General features: G+C 38.9%; 1 protein-coding gene across 3 annotated transcripts in view; it reads left to right on the plus strand.

Annotated features, from left to right (window-relative positions):
- Positions 1-19,203, plus strand: part of MAPK9 (mitogen-activated protein kinase 9) — a 36,487-nt gene extending 17,284 nt beyond the window's left edge. For 2 of the 3 annotated variants that reach the window (XM_056867324.1, XM_056867323.1), the window contains exons 7-11: positions 10,333-10,515; positions 12,482-12,606; positions 14,174-14,237; positions 16,005-16,076; positions 18,542-19,203. In XM_056867324.1, coding sequence (XP_056723302.1) covers positions 10,333-10,515; positions 12,482-12,606; positions 14,174-14,237; positions 16,005-16,076; positions 18,542-18,684 — 587 coding nt within the window. In that variant the 3' untranslated portion in view covers positions 18,685-19,203. Of the gene's footprint in view, positions 1-10,332; positions 10,516-12,481; positions 12,607-14,173; positions 14,238-16,004; positions 16,077-18,536 lie in introns of all 3 variants that reach the window. The other variant, XM_056867325.1, reaches the window with a different exon arrangement.
- The last annotated feature ends 4,157 nt before the right edge of the window (positions 19,204-23,360 follow it).

Consider the following 23,360-nt stretch of genomic DNA (forward strand, 5'->3'; position numbering starts at 1 on the left):
GAGTTGCTTTTGAATCTAGATTTGAAGAATTCTTCAGTAATAATGTGTTTTGGTGTGGATACAAAGTTCCTGGTGTGTGTGTGTGTGTGAAGTTGTCTTTGTGTGTGCTGTTTAGCATGTGCTTATTTTACGATATCATTTGTTATCTGAAAGCATTTTATTAATAGTAAATAAGAAATCTTCATAATTCGTAGTTATATGGAAAAGTTGATCACAGCAGTACTTTGGCCAAAGAGGAGGCATGGTGCCGTATGTGAGGAGGGGTTTACTTGTCAGGAAATACTGGAGGAGGCGGGGGATAGCCCAGTGGAAAGTATATGGGTGAGGATAAGGGATGAAAGGACAAACAGTATTGAGGTTGAAGTCTACTACAGACTGCCTGACCAGGATGAGGAGGTGGATGCTGCCCTCTTTGAGCACCTTGACAGTGTATCCAAGCAACATGACCTTGTAGTTATGGGTGACTTCAACTTCCTTGATGTGTCCCGGGAGCCAAACGCTGCTAAGCATCCAGTAAACGTAGTTTTACAGTAAGAGTAGTTCAGCAGTGAAATTAGCTGCCTAGGGAAGTGGTGAGCTCCCCCTCACTGGCAGTCTTCAAGCAGTGGCTGGATGAATGCTTGTCAGGGATGCTTTAGGTTGATCCTGCATTGAGCAGGGGGTTGGACTAGATGGCGTGCATGGCCCCTTTCAACTCTATGATTTTATGGTTCTAGGAAGTTCTAAGTGTATCTAGTTCATTGTGGGTTCTGTGTAGTCCTAGATCTGCAAAACCTACAGCAGCATAGTGGATGCAACCAATTGGACTCTGCTGGTGCTCACGTTACTAGCACTAAATATCTTTGCCAAAATATACCATCAGTGGCCTAGCTACTCAAGTTTCAGGCATGCACACTTAAAAGCATCTCTTTTTCACCCAATTTGACACAATTTTCATTACTTGTTGATTGGTCTAATGCACAGGAAGAAAACATGTTGCAAACAGTTTAACTTATTGATGTGACAGAAAACTTCGCATTCTACAAATGGCTCAATAATTTACTTTTTTAAATTGCTCTCTTTGTGGTGTTCAGATTTTAGTTTTAAGTAGCCTCTGCCTGAATCATAACATTTATCCAAATAGGTAAGGAAAAAAATGTTCGCATTGTCACAGGATCCTGATAGCAGAGCCTGTACTTCCATAAGTTGAAATGGGCCACCTGGTACTTTAGCTCAATCTAAAGGGGAAAACCACTGTTGATGACTTCAGCTGCCCCAATTCCTACTATGAAACGATCCTTGGCTGATTCAGGATGATCGTCATCCTCGGTTCCTTGAAAAGCTATCTTGCAGAGTTGGCAAGCACTTCAAATAATAGTTTATCTGGCAGGGGTACCGTGTGTGTGTGAGAGAGAGACTCCCTGCCAAGTAGTTCAGTTCTGAAACAGTTAGTAGAGGGTAAATATAGCAGACCCAAGAAAAAAGTTCCAAGAACTACTACACCAGTGAAAACAAGTCCCCAGATATTTGGGTTTGGGACTTGGTGCTGTAATGAAACAAGGTTTGTAATGAAGTTTAGAACTTCTGTCTACACCTCATTAATGTTCAGGATTGACCTGGAGTATATTGTGTGATGAAGCAGTCCCCACAATGAGTGGTTTTCCTCTTAAGCATCATTTCACAGCACATCTAAGAATACTCTCTGCTGCCACCACCAGGTATTTAGCTAGCAGGGCATTTGTCTGGTAACCTGGACCCCCAGACCCACTGTTGCAGTCTCTGTTAAGAGACCATTTTTTCCAAAGTAGAAATAATTTCTGTTCCACCCTGGAAGTAGGGAAACTTTGGAAATTAAAACTCTTGACAGGCAACTCCTTGCTTTCCATCTGTGTCTTTGTAAGTGAGAGCCAAGTTGTGGCTTTATATTTGTATACAGAATTTTTTTAAAAAAATATTTCGTTATATAGCTATTGGTTACAAAAAGAAAAAGTGTAGAGTTGAGCCACAATATCTGAGTAAAAGAAAATAATATGGGAGTAAAAACATCCTCCTCTCTCTTTCTAATTCTAAACTTACCTAATTTAAGATGATAAATAAAAGAGATAGGTTAATCTTAAAATTTCAAAGTTCCTTGTTCAGGCTGCTGGTAGTATCTTTTCCCCCTTCTCTGCCATTTTGATGGCCTCTTTTCATGTGCTTTTATTTTACCCAGTTTGCTGAAGTATTCCTCTGTATATCGCACAGACCCTTTTCATGTTCTAAGTGGAAAATTCTGGTTGCTGTAATCGCTTATGTTCCCAGGTCAGTGGGCCGCATTTATTAACATAAGAAAGGCTAGCTTGCTAGCCTTTGCAGTTTAGAATTTAGAAGGATTTGAGAAAGAAGGGGGGCGGAACCTGGTGGTTCAACTTTTTTACTACCAGTTGGTGTGTCTTAATTTTAACCTCTGAGCATTCACCTTGTGCAAATTCCAACATTCTTCTTGCATCATTTTACCGCATCTCACATAGTGATAGTAAGATATGTTAGATAGTTGTTCATGTGGTCAATTCACTGCACGCAATAGAAGCTCTTCAGAATTCCATCAGGCTCTAGTGAAAACATGCTGTCAGAAGTTTGGTCCATCCATTTAGCCTTTCTTAAGATGCTAACCTAGGATGACTGATTTTGCTGTGACCTCATATGAGCTGTTGGATGAAATTAGTCAGTAATTTTCAGGTACTTTCAATCTCTTTTGAACTAATTAATAAATCATCATGTTTTGTAGGTTCCTCAACACTGTCATTAGCCCCACAAAAGTATCAAGAGAGAACCTATTATTAATTGTTATAACATCAATTGATCTTGTTAGGAATCCCACACTTTTTTCAGACTGTACTCATGGCCGTGAGAACTTAGGATGGACAGAATCTTTGTTAGACACAAGTGATTGTATCTTCATCTACAGATCAAACCAGTTGACAGTTTTAGTGAAGCCATTCTGAGGCTTTCCAGCAGTAATGGTTTGCTAATCTTACAAAGACAGAACCGCTAAGAGGACTAGCCAGTAAATTGCATGTCATGGCTTTTTCAGTTAGCGGTATGATTTGTTATGTGGCCCTTCTCCTTCATAAGTCAGACCTTTTTCATTGTGATGCTTCCAGAGCACCAAAAGGTAACCAAGCATGAAGGGCACTGAACCGTTTTCCAGTGAGTGGCATTAGAAATAGATCTGCAGCTTTGTTGAGGGATCTCACACTTCAGGCCCAACACAGTGCATCTAAAGATCCTACTGCTGTGGATTGTACAAGCACATTCCTAGATGTTGGTCTACACCAGCGGTTCCCAAACATTTTGGGCCACCACCCCCTTGGTTCCACAAATTCAACCCCAGCGCCCCCTACCCTATCCAACAACACAGTTGAAGGGGCCCCCTCTAGCGCCCCCCTGCTGCCCCCTTGCCTCTTAGTGCCCCCTAGTTAATTCCACCACCCCAGGGGGGGTACTGCCACTTTAAGAACCACTGATCTACACAAAAAGCCACAAAAGGGGACATAATTTCAGGCAGCCTCCTTATTCCATCATTGGTGGTCATGTGCCGTCTTCCGTATGTATGACTGTATTTACTTTTTTTTTTAATAAATATTTTTATTGTTTTTTAATAGAAAATGGGATACAGAAGGAAAAAGGGGCAGGGGAATAAAATTAAAAGAAAAGAAAAGATATATATATATATATAGAAAGAGAGATAAATACGTGTATTAATGTTATACAACGTTGGCATATCTAATACCGCCCCCTGATAGGTTGTAATAATACATTAACTTTTTGATAGGTTATATTCGATCTCCATTATGAATCTGCTGTGTCTTATAAAGTTTTGTTATCATTTTTTGGTTTTAATATATTCGTAGAAGGATTTCCATTTATCTCTATTTTGTTTTTGAGTTTCTTTCTGTAGTGTTTCAGTTAATTGTGCCATTGTGATATATTCGTATGCTTTATCAATCCAAGTCTCGATTTGTGGAATTCTATTAGTTTTCCATAGCGATGCTAGAACTATCCTTGCAGCTGTAACTAAGTATTTTAACATGTCTTGTTGGTCCTTGTCGATGCTGTCTGGAGTTTTATTCAGTAGGTATAGTTTAGGGTCATATATAATTTTGTAACCGAGAATGCCTTCTATGTTCTTGTGTATTTTCTTCCAGAATTTCTGGACTGATTTACAAGTCCACCAGCAATGATAAAAAGTGCCCCTGGCTTTGCAACATTTCCAACATAGACCAGATGTCGAGCTATTCATGTTTTGAATATCACTCGGCGTCAGGTACCATCTATGTAACATTTTCAACCAGTTTTCATGAATCCCTTGGCATAGAGTGAACTTGAGATTTCTGCGAAATAGTTGTTCCCATTCATCGATTGTTATAATTTCATTCAGATTTTCCATCCATTTAACCTGGCATGACTTCACTTGTTCATCTTCCGTATCGTATGTCACCAAGAGCTTATAGATTTTACCTAGTAGATGTTGAGAGGTTTTACTTATCATCTGTTCAAACTCTGTTTTTGGCTTCAGTGCTCCCCTGGTTATGCAATTTTCCTTGAATCTTGAGATTAGTTGGTGATAGGTTAGCCATGGCATCTGGTGATATTCCTCTTGTATCTCCAACAACGTTTTAATTGTACCATCTGTTTTCACCAGGTCTTGATATTGTATTGTCCCGTATTGTTTTCTGTCCATTATCGTACCAAATACGTTAAGGGGTGCTATCAACAATGATCCGTTAGAACTCAATCTTGGTTTAAGTTTCTGCCAGGTAGTCACCATGTTTTCTACAGTTGGATGACCCTTAATTTCTTCTAGGTTTTTCTTCCAGTTTTTCCCCCAAAGCTGATAGTGTACTCCACATTGCAGTCCTGCAAGTTCCAGTTTAGTATTTCTTTCATTAATCTGCATGATCCAGTCTTTGATCCATACCAATGTTGCCGCTCGGTGATACATAATTAGGTTTGGAAGTGCCATTCCCCCTCTTTTCTTTTCGTCCGTCATGATTTTAAATTTTATTCGGGGGTGTTTCTTGTCCCAAACAAATCTATTGATTTTTCGTTGCCAGGATGTTAGTATTTTATCTGCAATTTTGATGGGTAACGTCTGGAATAGAAAGTTTAATCTTGGCAGGATATTCATTTTAACTATAGCTATTCTACCTAGCCAGGAAGTTTTTAGCCTAGTCCAGGTTTGAAGATCGACCTCAATCTTATTCCATACCGTTTGATAGTTATGCGTAAACAGGTCTTGATTATCTTTTGGAAATGTTATCCCTAAATACTTTATTGGTTTAGTTGATATCGTACATCCTGAGAGAGTAATTATATTTGCTTCCTCTTCTTTGGTTGTATGTTCCAGAAAAACTTTTGTTTTAACTTTATTCAGTTTGTAACCTGACAGCTCTCCATATTTTTGAATGTCAGTCATAAGCTCTTTGATACTTATTTCTGGTCGCGCAATTGTAAATAGAACATCATCTGCGTATGCCTTTATTTTAAATTCTTCTCCTTGTATTTGTAAGCCGGTTATTTTCTGATTTGTTCTAATTTTATTCGCTAATATTTCCAGTGTTAAGTTAAATAGTAGTGGTGATAGAGGGCATCCTTGTCTGGTTCCTTTCTCTATTTTTATGTCTTTTGTTAGTGCTCCGTTTATTAACAACTTAGCCTGTTGATCTGTATAAATACTGGAAATCCAATGGAGTAGGTTGCCATCATTACTGATACTATAAATTACTTGTCTTATAAATTTCCATGACACATTGTCAAAAGCTTTTTCTGCGTCCACAAATATAAATGCCAGTTTTTCTTTTCTGCGTTTTACCAACTCTCTCGCATTGATCAGAAACCTAATATTATCTACCATATGACGTTTAGGTATAAATCCAGTCTGATCCGGACTGATCAAGATATCCGCATAGGTTAGCAGTCTCTGTGCTATTATTGTTGTAAATATTTTATAGTTTGTGTTAAGAAGAGATATTGGCCTATACGATGCAGGTAGCATTGGGTCAGCCCCTTCTTTTGGAATAAGTGTTATATATGCTTCTTTCCAAGTGTCAGGGACTCTATCTGTCTTACATATACCGTTCATTACTTTTGCTAATAGTGGTGCAATTTCTTCTATGAACGATTTATAGTACATGGCTGTAAACCCATCAGGCCCAGGTGTCTTCCCGTTCTTCAACTTCCTAATTGCCTGTTGTACCTCTTCAACTGTAATATCTTGATTTAAAAGAGTTATATTGTCCTTAGAGAGTTGATTAAGATGGTTCTGCTGAATATAATTTGTTATGTCCTCCGTTTGTTCATTCTGTAGTCTTTTCTTATAGAGTTCTTTGAAGTATTCTAGGAAGTGTTGTGATATTTGATCTTCTTTATGTGTTATCTTCCCATTTATTTTTGTTGAAATTATTGCTCTTTTCCGATTTTCTATTTTGATCATGGATGCCAGGTATTTCCCTGGTTTGTTAGCATGTGCAAAGTGCTTTTGTTTTACAAATTTTAGTTTCTTCGCCATCTCCTCTGTGTAAAGTAGATCGATTGCATGTCTGATCTTTTTAATTTCTTTCAAAGTTTTCTTACTGTTTGTTTGTTGATGAATTTTTTCTAGATGTGCCAGGTTGGTCTGCAGTTCTGTCAAAGCCTTTTCTCGTTCTTTTTTATTTTTGGAATTTATAGATATAAAAATGCCCCTCATATAGGCCTTTGAACATTCCCAAATCGTAGTTGAGCTCATACCTGGGGTTTCGTTTCTCTGTAGAAATTCCTTAAGTTCTGTACGGCATGTATCTAGTTCTGTCTTCTTGCTGAATAATGTATCACTTAGTCTCCACCGGAATGTTGTCGTCATCTTTTTTCGCCATTTTATTACTATTGGGCTATGATCTGATAGAGTTCTAGGAAGTATTTTAATATGTTCTAAGTTCTTTACCAGGGTGTCTGAGATCCAGCACATATCAATCCTCGAGAAGGACCTGTGTCTATCAGAATAGAATGTATAGTCTTTGGTGTTTGGGTTCTTGATTCTCCAGATGTCTTGTAAATTAAGACGTTGCATGTCTATTTTGACATTTTTTGGGAGTTTACCGCTCTTTTGATTTTTTGACCTATCCATTTTGCTGTCCAGGACTCCGTTCATGTCCCCAACCACAATGATCTCGTATTCTGATTGTTCCTCTAATGCTGTAAAGAGGTCTGTAAAGAATTCTTCTTTTGATGTCAAGGGCGCGTATATAGACGTTAATATTTTTATTTCTCCTGTTGGTAATTGTAGCTTCAAAGTTAATTGTCTGCCTTTTGTATCTTTCATTACTTCCAGTACTTTGATAGTAGAATCTCGAATATATATTGCTATGCCTCTTTTTTTTTCCAATGCTGAAGATGTATAAACAGTTCCAAGACGCCTATCATTCAGTAAATGGTTATATTTTCTTTTTATGTGGGTTTCTTGAAGGCATATTATATTTGCACTAAATTTAAAAAGTGCGTGGAATGTTTTCTTTCTTTTTTATGCTGTGTTCAAGCCGTTTATATTGATGGACAATATTTCTAGACCTTCCATTATGTTGTTTTTCATTTATAATCCGCCGCCTCATCCAGTAAGTCTTCTTGATTTGTGGCCGAGTTTTTATCCCTATTTGAGGGTGAACTTGACCTGCCTGGTCTATCGTCCTTGGTCTTTTTTTTCATTTTTAGTTCTTCCTCTAGTTCTTCAGCTTCTTCTATGTTTCGAATCAATATTCTGCCAGTAGGGAGTAGAACACTTAGAAAATATGGGCCAACCCATCTGTATCTGATTTCCCGTGCGCGTAAGAATTTGCGTATTGAATCAAAGTCACGTCTTTTTTTTCTTACTGAAAAAGGTAAGTCTGGGAAGGTCTGAATTTCTTTTCCCTTGTAGATTAATGGTTCCACTCTTTGTTTGTTTAATATGTCTTCTTTTATTCTTTTGTCCGCAAATTTTATTAAGACTTCTCTTGGTATTTTCTTCATTGTACTATATTTGGAATTGACTCTATATATTTCTCTAATATCAATAGCCTCTTCTTCAGTCTCCAGGTATGTAGCGAGCAGTTGGGTCATCTCTTCTTCTAGTCTTTCCTGTGGCATATCTTCAGAAACGCTTTGAAAGCGAAGATTGTTCTCTCTTGCTTGCAACTCAGTTGTAGCTAGTCTATTTTCTGTTTCTTCTTTCCATATCTTGTGGTCTGATTGTGATCTCTCTGTTCTCAATTGTCTTGCTTTAATTTTCTTTATATCTTCTCTATTATCTAGAATGTCCTTAGTGTTCTCCTCTATTTTTTGTTTTATATCCTGGAATCCTGTGACCAATTCTTGTTTTACTGTCTTCATTTCCATCTGCACATTCCTGACATCCATTCTGACAGAGTTGCACTCTTTAGTCAACCTTTCCAATTCATTATTTACTTTGTCCATCTTGGTGTTTATCTGGTCCACTTTCGCCTGCAATCTTTCTTCCGTTCCTGTCAATTGAGCTGTTAGGGCCGTTAGTTGGATAGCTAGTTTTTCCATTGCTTTTTCCATGTTTGTTTGTGTTTGACTGTATTTCTTTTGTTGAGGTTTATGGCTGACAGTTTCGTCAGGGCCTTCTGATGTTTCTTCCTTCTCTTCCTCTTCTTGGTCTTTTCTTGGGGTTGGAGTAGTGTTTTTTTCCGTTTTTCTGTTTTTCTTCATTAAATTATACCTATATATTTTCCTTCTAGTTTGTAATTCTGTGTAGGTGCCAGACATGCACAGTTAATCTGTATAACAATTAATAACTTTAAATTTAAATATTAATTGAGCTTATTTAGAAGTTAAAGTATTATTCCACCTAGTTTAAATATTTAACTTGTACCAATTGGTTCAATGTAATTGCTGTAGTCTTAATATAAATAAATAATATACAGTCAATCAATTACCCCTAATTAATCCTGAGTAAGGTCTTTGTTGTCATTATGGTCTTTACAAATATAGAAAGTATATGATCTGGTAGGCAAGGCTGGATTCTTCTAACTATAGTTTTTAGATCTGGACCAACATTGCCCGCAAAGCCTTCTGGGAGTTGTAGTTTCTACCTCCCCGGAAGTTCCCAAAATACAAAGCAGTTAGTATGCCCTCGCAATTGTTGCTGCCTCCTACTCAGTCTCTGGTTATGAAGCCGCTTCTCGGGTGCCGCCGTCTATCAGCCCAAGTTCTGCCAGTAACGCCTCAGCTCCTCCAGAGCTGCCGCCGTACTGCTACAAGTGCCGCTGGGGCGAGAGTCAGCGCCGTCTCTGCTGCCCTTGAGCTCCCTTCTACTCCGCTGAAATGCCTTCTCAAGCTCTGCCGCCGCTGTTATGCCGCTCCAAACACCGCCTCCTCGTGAGCAGGCGCCGCCGTCGGCTTTACTGGTCTCCGCTCCGAGGCTTGCGCTAGTCGGTCCCCACCCCTTTCCACTCTCGGCCGAACGATCCCTCAGAAAAAATGAAAAGAAATAAAGTTAGTGGAGTTCTTTTCAGTTTATATCCAATACCTTATATCTAGTTTTTTTTTTGCATACAAAGAGGGTATTATCGCTTAGGGAAAGGGAGGGGGAGGGAGGGGAAGGGAAGAGAAAGGAAAAGAAGGAAAGGAAAAAAAAGAGAGGGGGGGTAGTCGGTTGGGAGGTCGGAGTTGTTTAGGACTTGCCTGAAGTTGCCTGCTGGTACGTCCAGGACCCGTAATGGGTAGCGACGTTCCTCCTCTGTCTTGAGAGGTGGGTGTCTTGAAGAAAATATTCTAACCCGGGGTTAAAGTCAGTAGTTTATAACCACAATGCAGGTAATTTCACTCCCGCTCCTGAAGGTGCGGTCACTCCGCCATCTTGCCCAGCCGGAAGTCATGACTGTATTTACTGAAAGTTTAAAAGGTTGGAAATAGTTCAAGATGGATCTAAATGTTGACAGTTTAATATAATTGTTGGGTTGAACCTGCATCTTCTCTATTTCTTCTAAATAACTCTTCAAAAAATTCTAATTCATAATGAATTTTTATCAAACTCTGAATATTTAACCTCTGAACACTTTTAAGTATGTCATTAATTGCTGTGTCTAACTTTACCATATGTGAAGCTGAATTCCAAATTTTCTTACTTAAGGAATACTTGAGTTCCCAATATCTGGTTTAGTGTATGTTGATGAAAGAATTGCAATTAATCTAAGAACTTTCCAGACTTAGTGTTTCCAAAAACGTTTAAAGACCCTCTATGTTTTAAGACAACCACTCTGCAGTCTTGCATTCCAAATCTTTGTACTAAACAGATTTGGAAGAAAGTTTATTTTCCTAAACAAGACATTACAGACATTGACCAGTGGAATAAAGTTATTGAACAATTAGGTACACCTTCAGCAGACTTTATGAAAAAACTACAACCTACTGTGCGCAACTATGTAGAAAACAGGCCAAAATATCCAGGTATCAAATTTGAAGAGCTCTTCCCAGACTGGATATTTCCTTCAGAATCTGACCGTGACAAACTAAAAAGTAAGATTTCATTTGTATGTGTTTTAAATATCTATTCACTTAAAGTGTGTGCAGCATGAAAATATATTTGCCAGTTTCACATTGTTGTTAGGCAGATATTATGTAGAGGTTTTTTCTACTTAAGATTGCAACAGAGTTGAGGTTACCCAGGGCCATCCTAATGCATGGGCCCGCTGGGCAGTTGCCTGGGGCCCCCACAAACATATGGTCCCCATGCTAATCTATGTATGCTGTGACTTGCATATTTATCATGTGTTCTACTAAAGATAATGAACAATATTAATAGGGTTGCCAGGTCCCTCTTCGACACTGGCAGGAGGTTTTTGGATTAGAGCCTGAGGAGGGCAGGGTTTGGGGAGGGGAGGGACTTCAGTGCCATCATGACCAATTGCCAAAGCGGCCATTTTCTCCTGGTGAACTGATCTCTATTGGCTGGAGATCAGTTGTCATAGCAGGAGATCTCCAGCTAGTACCTGGAGGTTGGCAATCCTAAATATTAATGTGAGCAATATTAATGTTAATTTGGGTTGGAATTAAGAATAAATACTGAAGTAAAGTGTAAGAAAGGATTTGTTCATTATGGAAGCACCAATAAATATATCTTTAATGTTATCGACCATTTGCATTTTTATTCCTGTGAGTGGTTGTGTAGGCAGGGGCCCCAGTGCACTGCTTTGCCCTGGGGGCCTATAATGCTGTTAAGACGGCCCTGAGGTTACCATGCTAGTGACTGGGAATTGCTCACTCTTGTTTTAGGTGTTTTCCACACAAGGACAAGCTTTTGTGGTTCTCCTGTTGCAGCTGTGGTTGCCTATACAGCACAACAGCAACAGGGCTTCTAGATGGCAGGTTTCCCCACGGGTTTCCTGCTCCAGTTCCCCAGCAGTGGGGGGAGATATGTCCTTCAGCTGAATTGATATTCATATTGAATTGATATTCAACTGCTGATTTTAATAAATAGCCTCCGTGTTTGGGGGAGAAAATGGCTGCTGCAGGGCAAAGAAACCCCAAGAGGTACACAAATGCATCATGATGCTGAGGGGTATCAGGGGAAAAAAAACCTGCTTCGCAACAGCACCAGGCCCAGGGCAAATAACCTGTGTGAAAATGGCCTTAGAGCATTTCAGAGGTGGTAATCTTATGCCTTAGCTTTCAATTAATGGGTGTTGGTGTTAGTAGTCATTGAATCATGCTTCTGTTCTTGAAGAAGTTCTAGTGAAATAAATAGTGGTTTGTAGTGGTTTGTACTAATAGGGTCTGAAGGTTCAGACTTCAGAATCTAGCTAGTTAATAATATTGATTATGAATTAGCAAACCAATCACTATACCTCTGTGGAAGGCCTCTGATACTGAAAATTAAATCTTTCTGGTTTGATACTGCATCTTGTTTTGTGTGCCATTTTACTATTTGAGTATACACTAGGAAGATACTGTATTGTTATATTACGCTTGTTCCTTATATTAGATTTGTGATTATAGGTTGAGTATCCCTTATCCAGACATTCGATATCCGGACTGATCCAAAAACCAGACCTTTTGAGCCGGCATGCAGGCATTACTCACAGGTCCTCAGCAGTGTCATTGATGGTTCAATGTACACAAAATTATTAAAAATACTGTTTAAAATTATATTCAGGCTATGTATATAAAGTATATATGAAACATAAATGCATTTCGTGTTTAGACTTGGGTCCCATCCCCAAGATGTCTCATTTATGTATATGCAAAAAAATCCAAAATATGGAAATATCCAAAACATGGACCATTTCTGGTCCCAAGCAGTCAGGATACGGGATACTCAGCCTGTATTTGATATGGTGATATTTTCAAGATTTTATATTTTCCCTCTTAATGGCTTAGATTTTTTAATTATACTATGTCTTCCTCATTAATACGTGTTTTGTACTTTGTCTCTGTGTTTCAAGACTTTAGCTCCCATCACATCTTTCTCCACTTTGTTTTCTAGCAAGTCAAGCTAGAGATTTGCTATCAAAAATGCTAGTGGTAGATCCAGACAAACGAATATCAGTAGATGAAGCTCTGCGACATCCATACATCACAGTTTGGTATGATCCTGCTGAAGCTGAAGCAGTAAGTTTGTTGAAAAGTATTACTTGTCTTGATGGAAAACTAATGGCATACTTTATTTATTTAAAATATTTCTATCCTACCTTACCTTAACAGGCCCAAAGTAGCTTGTGAAACTAGATGTCTAAAGGTATACAAAAAAAAACCACTTTAAAAGACAAACATGACAGCCAACATTCAAATAGCATAAGTTCAAACAGCTCCATAAATCTTCAGAAAACCTCAAATTTTTAGCATACTAAAACATCAATTTGGCGATCTTCCTTTGAAAAACATCCAGAGGGGTAGCCATGTTAGTCTATCATAAATTACAGAAGTGGAAGAGTTGAGCAAAGAAAGGACTGGTATGAGGTATAATTCCCTGAGTCTGAGACATGGTAATGATATTGCCTTCCTCGCTACATCTGGCAAACCCTGCCATAAAGTGGGGCCATGTCAGAAGAAGCCTGTGTTTAGCCTTGGCAGATTTTATAGATCTTATGGTGGGAACTGATGAGAAGAATACTACTGGTGGATGGGTTCATAAAGAGAGGCAGTCTTTCAGCTGTGTAGGCTACATGACAATAAGGCCTTTACAAGTAAGAACCAGCACCTTGGTGGGAGCCCAAAATGCAGTTAGCTTTCAATTCTGTTATGGTTACCTCTAGGTTTGATTACTGTAGTAGTCTTTATACAGAGTTGCCTTTAAAGACACCTTGGAAACTTCAATTAGTCCATCTTTCAGTTAAGACAAGCTGATCTGATAATATTACATCTGTCCTCAAGATGTAATATTATCAGATCAGCTTGTCTTAACTGAAAGATGGACGCCCTCATTTTGCACTAATTGAAGTTTCCAAGGTGTCTTTAAAGGCAACTCTGTATAAAGACTATTGCAGTAATCAAACCTAGAGGTAACCATAACAGAAATCAGCATAGCTACTTGGATTTTTACCTCGCGTATTAGCACATTTATGCATATATGCTAAAGTAACTGCAATACAGTGTATTACCAGGTTTGTATAAATCTTTGCGAGTTAATTTATCTTTATATTTAGAGAAATTTTGTTGATGCAATTCAACTGTGCTAGAGCTCTTGCATAAGCAGAAGTGCCAGAAAAAGACTGTGGCAGCTGCTTGCACTAAGTCAGGCTTACTGTATCCTACCTTGAATTTGTGCTTGAGTAAGACCTTTTGCAAATAATTTCAGGGCACTGTATGATATATGGAGCAAAGCACAAGATCTTGTGTGAGTGGAACTGCATTAAGTCCAGATATGTTTCTGCTTGTGCACCTCTGGGTCCAAGGCATTTTCAGTTTGTGTTTCATTAAAAACGACCATGAATTTAAAAAAAAAAAAATTGTTCCATGATGACTCTACAAATGTAGTAAAGAGGGAATGTTGATAGCATGAGGAAGAACAGGATCTTGCAGAGCTCCCCTTCATTGCAGTCAAATTTGCACAGGCAGACTTTCCAAAGGAATATTCCTCTAGTTTCCTCTGTGTTCTCCAACTCTTCTCTCTTTACAGAATCTTATCTTCTTCTTGTTGAAATGGAAAAACTTATATTGTAAACTTTGCTTTCTGTAGCCACCACCTCAGATCTATGATGCACAGTTGGAAGAAAGAGAACATGCCATTGAAGAATGGAAAGGTAGCCAAAGTTTATGATACACACTTCATTTATGTGGATACTTTTAACCAGGTTTTTCCCATTCCAGGTGGACTCAAAGCCACTTACAATGTCAAACAACGGTAAAACTACTGAAGAGAGCCAATGTGATATATTGATTAGAGTGTCGGACTAAAATCTGGGAGAGCCAGGTTTGAATCCTAACTCTGCCATGGAAGGTCACAGGATGATCTTGGGCCATTTAGATACTCTTATCCTAAGCTTCCTCACTAGGTTGTTATGGGGATAAAATGGAGGAGAAGAGAACAATGTAAGCTGCTTAGGGTCCCTATTGGGTGAGACAGGCAAGCTATAAATGAAGTAAATAAAACAAAGCAAATAAGTACCAGGAATATTCTAACCCAGGTTATTTAACAACAAAACTGCCATCAACAGACTAATCCACAGGGTGGGCAGGGGGTCAGAGGGGGTGGTAATAGCTCTGCTCTTGATGGCAGCAGTCTCTCCTCAGGGCTAGAAATATTACTGGTATACTACCATCTACATGATAAATGATTGAAAACTACATTATATAATTATCAGGAAACCAGTAAGAGTGGTATTTGTTGCACTAAGCAGGAATTCTGTGAATACCCAGTCCCATGAAAACTGGATTGACAAACAAGTAGAAGGCCAGTTGAGATAATGGCTATACCATATGTATCTTGTTTGTATTTGATGAGGTTTGCGTATTTTATTACTTGCAGTATAGTGTTTTTGCCATGGTCTCTGCAGCCACACCACTGGGGACTGGAGTGTGGGCAGGTGCTTACTTGGGATATGCAAAGTAGAGCCCTTCTCCCAAGATGGACAGAGTTATCATTGAAAGTACCTTTTGGCTTAGCGTTAAAAGGTTCTGGAAGTTTCTCTGGGCACATGCAAGTTCCCAGTAGTGCGATTGCATAGATGACCACTTGGAAGAACACCAGTTAGAGGTGAACAACCTGTTTTTTTCCCCTAGTGGTCTATGATTATTCTGGGACAACAAAGCAAGCTCTAAAGCTGTATGGTTTGGTTTCTAACATACGTCCCAGTTTTCATTTGAAATTTAGCTATCAATTTTGCACAGTTAACAAGGAATTTTTACTGGCTAGTTGACTGGATGGGCCTAGCAAAGTAGCTATGGGAAACCTCTGTCTCCTTTCTGAAGTTTCCAGTACCTGATATTGAAAACTGGACAGTTGCAGGTTAAAGTTTGTATAGCAATCATAATAGACGTCTTAATAAAGTAATTTGTGTAACAGCTAAAGGTAATGTTCTAATTTAGTCTTGTTCTTTCCTTTATTATTGCTGAAAGGATATTCTTCTTAGCATTGCCTGAAAATAAAACTAATTATATAATGTTAGTGATTATTCAGTTATACATAATAAGACCTCTTAGCCTTCTCCAGCATAGCCCAGGCTAACCCAATCTCATCAGATCTCGGAAGCTAAGCAGGGTCAGCCCTGGCTAGCATTTGGATGAAAGACCACCAAGGAAGTCCACGGTTGCTATGCAGAGGCAGGCAGTGGCAAACCACCTTCAAACGTCCCTTGCCATGAAAACCCCATGGGTCATCATAAATCATCTGTGACTTGATGGTGATAAATAAACAAGAAAAAACTAAACCTCTTAGCTCTGTTAACATTGCAGACAGATACATGACAATGAAGATGCAGTCGTATCTTGTCTTAATCTGTTTTGACTCAAGATTAGTATTGAAAGTACTTTTATAATATTTCTTTTTCTCTCCTTTTTTTAAAATAAAGAATTAATATATAAAGAAGTAATGGATTGGGAAGAAAGAAATAAGAATGGTTTGGTAAAAGAACAGCCTTCAGGTTAGTCATTGACGTAATAGTCTCTCCCCCCCCCCGCCCCCAGTTGTTTAATAATGGAAATTTATCAAATGATATCATTAAAATTATGTTTCCTGCAGTTTTCTTGGTTTCAGAGTACACAAGTACTTGCAGTACATAAAGTAAGTTACTGAAGTATGTGGAAATCTTAATAATGATTAAGGAAAGAGGATTGGAGGAGTTAAGACCTATGGGGCTGGGAGATGATTGAAATAGCCTCGTCCATACGATTAAGCAAGTTTCAAGTGGGAATCCTGGATAGCAGGAAAAGATGTGTTACTCTTTATGAGTTTAAGTATTGTTCTAACACTGGTTAACCCATGCTGTTCCTCATTGCTTTGAGGTGTCAGGAAGAGAGCTTGGGAGAAAACAGAAAGCTTTTTCACCTTGCTTCGAATGAACCTGTATTGTGTGGATAGGCATGCTCTTTGTCCATAATGAACAGATCCTTAATGATAACAGAAGGAAAATGTGTGATTGCTTTCCTCAGTGTTATGGAGGAAGAAGTTAACTGTTTTCTCAGGATTTTGCATCTCCATAACAATGATGAATGGAAGCACTATCCTTCTTTCTCTGGGATTGATCTTCTGGGGAATGCTGTGGGTAATAGATAAGTCCACATGGTCTTCTACACATAGGTGGACTTGAAAATTAAAATTACAAAGGTGTTTTCATTGTACTAAAGCAACATGAATGGAAGTAGCTGATATGTGTTCTTCCCTTCATGGCCTCTGCGCAGTCCAACAAATGGACTTTACCATGGGTAGATCAACTTGTAGAACCTTTTAGAACTTCTAATTTGAAGCATTGTTCTCAGCTAATTTTTTAGTGTGACGTACTTCAGTCAAGGAGTTGAGACAGCCTCATTTATTTAAATAATTTTGGTTTTGGCCATTGTAGAATGATGAGCTACTAGCTTCTTGTTCTTTGGAGCTGGAGTGATCTCAATGTTTTCATCAGCGTAATTTGCCTGGATTGGACTTCTTCATGGTAATATTATTGTTGATCCTTCAGGGAATTACTTTTTAATTTTTGACTGGATTGAAGCACAAGGACCCAACTGGGGAAAAAGCACAGTTGGGCAAGGATTCTTAAACAGACTGGTATCCCTTCTGTTTTAATGTGCCTTGGGAGGGATGCAGCATTGGCACTGGAGCAGTTTGTCAGGAAACTGACCATCTGGCTAGCTTTCTGGCTCATCAGTTAACAAAACAATTAGAACCCAAGCTAAAATACATATAAAAACAACAATTGAAATATTGGGCATGGAGGAGGAATCACTGAGGGAATGCTAGACGAAACAAAAGGTTGAATCATAGAATCATAGAGTTGGAAGGGACCACCAGGGTCATCTAGTCCAACCCCTTTCACAATGCAGGAAATTCACAACTACCTCCCCCCCACACACCCAGTGACCCCTACTCCATGCCCATAAGATGGCCAAGATGCCCTCCCTCTCATCATCTGCTGAAGGTAATAGAATCAGCATTGTTGACAGATGGCCATCTAGCCTCTGCTTAAAAACCTCCAGGGAAGGAGGTAGTGTCTTCATGCATCTCCAAGATGCAAATGAGCAAGCCTTGCATTTGGTAGATGGCTAGAGAGCTCGCACTTTTCACTTACATGGGGGGTACAAGCATTCCTGAAAAAAGTGCCCTTTCCTCTGTCATGCAAAAAGCGATGGAAAGCTTCTTCCCAGATCCTGGCAAGGTGATTCATGCCCAGTATTCATGTGTTATAAAAAAGAAGTGGTGCCTGTTGAATGTTCGTGCCCATTCTGCAATGGCTCAAGGTTTGTCAGCTTCATTCCACAGTGGAATGTCAGCTTGTCTTGCCCGGTCTGGTTTCTAGAACAATGGGGATGAAGCGCTGTTTCCACCCCTTGACTGAGCTGCTTCTAGCCAAAAAGGGAGGAGAAATATGTGTCATGGTCCAAGTCTGGAAGGTTCCTTGAGAAACTTGTGTATACAACAGATACCATATGAGTAGCAGTACCATTTGAACAGAAGCATAACTCTATCTTTTCTGTTGTGAACATTAAGTGCAGACAGCCTTACTTTTAACATAATAAAAGAAGTCTGCTCATATGAAATACCATATTTTGACAATGTAAATTTTTATGAAGACTTCGAAAGAAAGAAAAAAACTGAAATGTACCACTTTTAAATTATGCCTCTAAATCATTCACAACATACAGGCTTCCTTTTCTAGCTTTGTTCAAATCATAGGGCTTTTGCTTCCTATGTGTACTGGAAGCTACGCAGCTGTTTGCTCTGGAGGAAAAACCTTCCAGTATTTCAGTGTATCTTCACATATGTTATTTTCATAAATAAAGTCCTAAGCCATGCCGGTGGGAGTTGGAATGTATTATAGATCCTAACAATGTCACCTGTGTATTTAACCATGTCTTGCCTCAGATTTTCTTATGCTTGGTTTACTTAGCACAGATGCAGCAGTGAATAGCAACACCAGCCCTTCCCAATCATCATCTATCAATGACATTTCATCCATGTCAACAGAACAAACATTGGCTTCAGATACAGACAGCAGCCTCGACGCCCTGACAGGAACGCTTGAAGGATGCCGGTGATCAGTTTTGCAGATACAACATTAGCAAAGCAACTTTTGCTTCTGTTGGTCCTGAGTTGCTTGTAAGTGTATGGAACCAAGTAGAAAAACTCCATGTTCTGCATGTTCCTTTAAAGTAATGCCTGTGATTTCACTCAGTTGCAATAAGACTGTCTGCTTAATATTATAAGATGAAAGCAACTTTGTATTTCAGAGGCAACACAAATATGCACATTACTGTAACCGATTTCTGTTTTGACCTATATCAGGTGAGCAGTTAAATATCTCATGAACTGATGAGTTCATGGATACTTTGTCAGACTTCTGAAATATACCCATAACTAATACAGATTCACAAAAAAAAGCCATTGTAGGTGTTGTTGAATGTATATCCTCTTTCTGAAATGTGTGATAACAGACATTTGCCATATTGGTGTATCTTACTGGAATTCTCAGTACTGTAAAATGTCGAAGCAATTGTTTTTATGCATAGCACTCTTTTCTTGAGGCCTTTTGCTCTTCATCTCTCAATAATTTTGTATGCTTTTTCCCATAGAAGAATTGCAAGCTTGTGAATTTTTGCTTTGTCTTTACATCTGAATGTGACTCTCTGAATGTGCATTTTAATTCTTTTATTTGGGGAGTAGGTAGAGTAAGCAAAAGTATGTCATGGAGGATTTTTTCTTAACTCTTGCATGCATCTATGCATTTAGTGTATGTTTTTTGATTAAGATTGTTTGCCTTTTTATAAGTAATCCATTCTCATGTGTAGAAATCCTTGCCATTTTTTTTATATCCTACTGGGATGGCCCCTCTTTTTCCTACTGTGATGTTGCAGTTCAAAAGCTGATCGATTATGAAGGTCATGAAGAGGGTTTTGGAGTAAACATTACAAGTACTTGCTTCTGTTGTGTGTTAAAGGGACCATTACACAGTATATAAATACTCCTAAACATACATCCAGAATAAATTGAAGGGCTGCGCTATTATTGCAAAAAGTGAGAAATACTATTTTAAGTACTGCACCACGTAAAAAATGACTAAGTTTTTAAGGGCAATTCTTAAAACATAATTGTGTGTTGTCCCCCCCTGCCCTCCACAGTTGCAAATTTCAAGGGAAAACAGTCAACTTTTTAGCTAGTTTATTGGAGAGGGTTGGTGGGGGAGACTTCTAGCTCAAAAAATGATAATCAATTACATCTTGATCATGAACAAAACCCATCCAGCAAGTATTTACAAAGAATTTGTGCTTGCGTGGGTTGGAGATGGTGTGGTAGGTGGAATAAAATGGTGAAACAATCATGCATTTTAACCAGTTATTCCTGAATGCTGAAAAATCGTGTGTGTGTGTGTGTGTGGGAAAGGGTGTGTGTCTCTAAGTTAAAAGGTTGGCATATCTTTGTTATTCTCAACAACCAAAGACAGATTGCATATGCCACCTTTCTTCTCTGGCACCAGCACTTTACAAACTAACTAGTTCTTTGTGGTGTGACTTTCATGGGCAATAGTGACTTCAACAAATACCCTCCAGATCACATCTAATACAATGCTGCATTCTTTTTCTGTTTTTGCCACTGCAGAGCTGACACAATTTCTTCTCTAGAGTTTTATTGAATCTTGAAGCTATTTCACATATGCATGTAAACCCATTGGTATCATGTTGCTTGATGCACAGCTGAACATGTGACTTGCCTCTCTTGAAAATATTGTGCTGTATGTGTGAAAGCTGTTTTGATATATGCAACATCATTTGTTGGCCTTCAGTAAGCAGTGTGTTCATCTGTAAATTTGTTCTTAGATTATTGTGATTCCAAAGAAATGGAGTGTCCTGTTCTCATACATATTTATATAGACATATCTTTAATTGCTATAGATCTTGATTCCAAGTAAATGTGTTTAATGATAGTAACAGTTGAATATTTCAAAGAGCCCTTGTGAATTTATCAGCTGGGATCCTCATAGCCTCATGTACATTTCTGATTGCAGCCCCCTCACATCACATCCAACGCTATATTGAGGGTCCACTAACTTTTAGGAGTGTGAGAAACTGGGTTAAGGAGGAGGGCTGAAAAACTCCTGTACATTTGTGGAAGCCTCACTGTTTGTATCCCATCCTTGTTTATTTCCTTGTATTTGCGTAGACGGATCTGTAAGCATTATGGTTCAAAGTATCATAAGTACAAAATGTAGGCTCAAGTCCCAAACCTAAATTTGGCAGTGGAAGAAGAGAAGGAAAAGAGAAAAAGATAATGGAGATGAGCTAGATGAGAAAATCCAATGAAAGAGCAATATGCTTGACAGTTCGGCTCCGAAGGTTTGATTCAAAAATGTCTATATCTGAATGGAGATAGTTTGCTTATAACTACCATTGTTTCAGAGCTAAAAACCAACCAGAGAAAAAACTACTCCCCCCCCCCAATTTGTTGACGTTACCTGATGGTAATGTTTTCAGTGAAAACTAGAATATGCTGAATGAAAAATGCAACCCTCCACTCATTCCTGTTTGACGTGTTTTTTTCTGTTTAAAGTTCTAGTGAAAAGCTTATCACTTTGATTCTGCTTAATGGCACATGTGTATTGGCTACGAAACTAAATTTTGAATGCATTGAAGACAGTGTAGAAGTAAAACTATCCACTGTAGGAAAGATGAGTAATGTATGGCCATGTATGTTTTTTTTAACATGGCAGTGCATTTTTTTAACTTTAACCTTTTCCTTTCCTTTATCCCTTAGAAGCTCCTTGATCCATTGATCTTGAGCAGCATAAATCTAATGTTTGAGGGATATAAGGACTGAAATAAATCTTGCCGCTGACAATGTAGCCTAGGGATCCCTGTCTCTTAATTAAAAAAAGGCATTATGTCAGAAAGAGGCATTAGATTTATATGTTAAAAGGGGAGAGATATAACGTGATCGAAGTTCCTCATAAAAACGGCATTCCAAGAGGGCATGAGCTAATGAATCAATAAAGCCAGAAGAGCAAGGACAGGTCCTGTCTGGGTATGGTATATTCAAAATCCTGCCCTGCATAACCACAGAGGGGTTAGCATTCAGTCTAGCTAAACAGAAGGCTCTAGAAAGATGAGGAGTTGTCAAATAGTAAGTATAAGCGGGCAAACCGTGTGGTGGTGGTATTCCGAAAAACTGAGATGAACAAACGCGGTGAGCACGAAAATTTGTGCTGTTATAATCAAGCTCTTTAATGCGCTTTTTAATTTTGGTGAAAGCTTCAGTTTTCCCAAGATCTAATAACATATCCTGCGAGAAGCTCAACAATGACAATTTCTCATCTAAGATGTTTTTCCATGAGGATTTAAAAGGGTCATACTTCCGAGAAGCTAAGAGCCCCTCAGTGCTAAAGTGCACCTTAAGTTGTAACTTAAAGGCGGCCAACCATGCCCTGGCTTTGAGCACTTTAACTTTTTAGTAAAGATATTAACCATTCTTGTTATCTAATTAGCACAACTGAAATCAGAAAAATAGATAGAAAGCAGGAACTGAAAGTGTGTGCCACCAGCTGGCTTCAGATGACAAAATTAATGAAGAAAGCCAAAGACTTGAGTCTAGCTCTTCTACTGCAGACCAACACAGCTACCCTCTGAAACAATCTAATTGAAACATAGTTACTTATAAATTATGGGCAGAAAGGTACCGGCTGGACATTAGGAAACATTTTTTATAGTAGTTCAGCAGTGGAATTGGCTGCCTAGGGAGGTGGTGAGCTCCCCCTCTCTGGCAGTCTTCAAGCAGCAGCTGGACGAACACTTGTCAGTGATGCTCTAGGCTGATCCTGCATTAAGCAGGTAGATGGACCAGATGGCCCCTTCCAACTCTTATGATTCTACTTTCTCTGTGTGTGTTGTGCTGCCCTGCTCTATTATTCTACTTTCTCTCTGTGTGTTGTGCTGCCCTGCATAGCAGCAACAGAATATAAGAGTTTTCACTGATCCCTAATAGAAAAAGGAAGCTTCTAATAGCTCCAGCATTGAAATAGAAGTACCATGTGAGAGTTTGGGTTAAGTTGGGGAGAGAGCAGTTGAAGGAGGGATTACCCTGGTATCTACTGAGACATCATGAAAGGCGAGGCGAACAGTATGAGTGTCAGGTCGTACAAGCCCATTAAAATAGTATAATATATGAGGACAAGGGCTTAGGGTATGCTGGGCAAAGCCAAGCTGTGTGGTTTGCACCTCCCTTCTGTGAGACCCGAGGAGGGAGGTGCCAACTCAGCAGTGTTCCAACTCTACTCCAAAACACCATCTTGCTGTGTCTCTCTGCTCTGGTTCCTGCCCTTGGGGTTTAGGGCATGTAGAACTGATCACCTTCCGTTCAGCACTTCAACCAAACGCTTCACCTTTGCAAAAGGCAGAGTAGTGTAACAATTTGAGGCATAGAGAAGGGGAAGCTGTTAGAGAGCTAGTTTGAATTACAAGACTCCATGACCCAATTTAGCCAGGACAGCCATGATTCGTAGAGCCCTGTTTCTTTCTAGTCTTTCTAATTGTAAAAAAGCAGCTACATTCTTCACATTATACATGGTTATATTAGCTGAAATTGAAGCCCAAGAAGTAGGTATGGCAAGGTAACTGCTTACAGAAATTCTGTTTACAACTCTGTATCCCTGTTGTATTTTACCTGCTGAAAATGCCCAAAACTATAATTGATGAGCAGACAGCTCTTCGGTTCATACAGAGGTAAG

This window comes from Euleptes europaea, chromosome 1 (genome assembly GCF_029931775.1).
Source record: "Euleptes europaea isolate rEulEur1 chromosome 1, rEulEur1.hap1, whole genome shotgun sequence".
In the NCBI taxonomy this organism is placed as follows: Eukaryota; Metazoa; Chordata; class Lepidosauria; order Squamata; family Sphaerodactylidae; genus Euleptes; species Euleptes europaea.